The following is a 2,049-nucleotide window of genomic DNA, read 5'->3' on the forward strand; positions in this document are numbered from 1 at the left end:
AGGCGGTGGCCCACGTCGCCCATGCCTTACGCCGCCCTTGGTCATAGAAATGATGTAATTTGAATATAAATTATTTATAAATAAGTATGTCAAGTTATATTTTTATTACTACGTAAAATATATTTAAGAGTTTACGGCCACTGTTCCGGGTGAGACGTTGAAACAAAAAAAGTTATGCATTCCATCAAGTACATAAACACTATCGTAATTCGCCAAGTGCAAATCAGCAAATTCGTAAAATTTTTGTTTATTTTGAACAATCTGGATAATCGAAAATCCGGATAATCGAGGTTCTACTGTACTAGATTTTATATCCTTTGTTATAGGGTAGATGTATTCTTATGAGTTATAACTCTATAATCCTTTATTATCAGATGTGGTACTTCAAACAGTTAAATGAATATCCATTGGTTTAACAACATACAATTTATTAATCAATTTTCTCTTCTACATATGCATTTTGGATTGGCATAAATCATTTGTTTGGCTATTTGAAATACTTACTTCACCTGATAATAAAGAATTACAGAGTTAAAACTCATAGATTTTATATTTTATTTATTAAAAAATAAATTCCATACTTCAAGCAAAAAATTAATTTTATTCTATTTGCTTGACATCTTATCAAAATAACCAAAAAAATGAAATTATAATTTTGTTTTATTCACCTTTCTATAAAAAAATATATTATTATATAGACCAGGGATGGTTAACCTTTTTGAGCCTACATGCCATATTGTAAGCAAACTTAGCTTTAAAGATGTTTATGCCTGCCAAAGTTTTACACTCCTAATAGCTATATTTAAATAAATTAAATGAATATGCTTTAATTACAATAAGTGTAAAAAACTGTTTAAAAAAGGATGATCAGGTGATAAACCAAAAGGATGATTGAATCGAAAATGTATGATATGTTATGTGCCAGATGATTTCTCCTTATGTGCCACTTTGGGCATGTAAGCCATAGGTTTGCCACCCCTGATGTAGACAATACAGTATATCAAAATTGAAAGTTCTATAATGTGCTTTCATTTATTGCTTAATTCATTTCATAGAACAGATTACTAACATTTAATGTTTCATATAAAAATATATTCTAGATCAGTATCGACATTGATATTTTTACATGTATTTTAAAAATACAAAAGTATTTGTTTTAATAAATTACCTGCTTGTCTGCAGCAAAATATTGCACATTTTGTTCAGCTTGAAATAAATATAACTGATTTTTCTGTTGAGCTATATCTTTAAGAACCATTGCTGTCCGAACAGTAGCATTCCTGGCATGAACAAAAACCATAACCTAAAAAAATAAAATTTTTAATATTTTTTCCTCCCAAAAAAAGTAAATGAATAATATGTTGAGCTATATCTTTAAGAACCATTGCTGTCCAAACAGTAGCATTCCTGGCATGAACAAAAATCATAACCTCTGCATTTAAATTATTTTATCATTAAATTTACTTTCTACTGGCAATTGACTGGTAAGAAGAGAAAAATGATGATTCAATTTATCATAAGATGTTATAATAGTTCCTTCTCCATACTTATCAAATTGTGGTCTTTCAGCTCTTCCAAATATTTGCATTACATTAATTATTCTATATTATGCAGTGAAAAATGACTAAAATCATACAACACCATGCTAAATAAATCCTTCCAATATGACTCTTTTTGAAACATTCTGTAGGAATAAATTTCTTGTCTGTAGAGTTATTGTCTGTTTAAAAAATTACAGTTGTCCCTCTATAGTCCGACATGCTCAGTAGTCCGACGCACCTCCCGTCAAGGTACCCGTCCCCGTTACGTGTCTACTTGCACAGAAGCATGTCACGATGTGAATCTCCCCATCCAATTCTTACTCGATGACACACATTTCGTGCGTTTTATGTGTGCAGTTCTGTTCGAACAGTTGGAGTAGAGAATATTGTAAGTTACTGCTAGCAAAACAATGCGAAATATGTAATTATTTTCAGTAATCCGGACACTTTTGGTAATCTGACACACCTTTGGTCCCATACCTGTCGGATTATCAAGGGACAACTGTAT

The 2,049-nt window shown here is 30.7% G+C and overlaps 1 protein-coding gene across 1 annotated transcript in view; it reads right to left on the bottom strand.

Annotated features, from left to right (window-relative positions):
• LOC111625067 (activating signal cointegrator 1 complex subunit 3-like) overlaps positions 1-2,049 on the bottom strand; it is a 121,085-nt gene that overhangs the window by 63,363 nt on the left and 55,673 nt on the right. Inside the window, exon 13 of the mRNA XM_023368097.1 lies at positions 1,169-1,303. Within this exon, the coding sequence (XP_023223865.1) occupies positions 1,169-1,303 (135 nt within the window). The remainder of the gene's footprint in view (positions 1-1,168; positions 1,304-2,049) is intronic.

Source organism: Centruroides sculpturatus, unplaced genomic scaffold, assembly GCF_000671375.1.
Source record: "Centruroides sculpturatus isolate CEXI.00-Female unplaced genomic scaffold, Cexi_2.0 scaffold40, whole genome shotgun sequence".
NCBI classification, from domain to species: Eukaryota; Metazoa; Arthropoda; class Arachnida; order Scorpiones; family Buthidae; genus Centruroides; species Centruroides sculpturatus.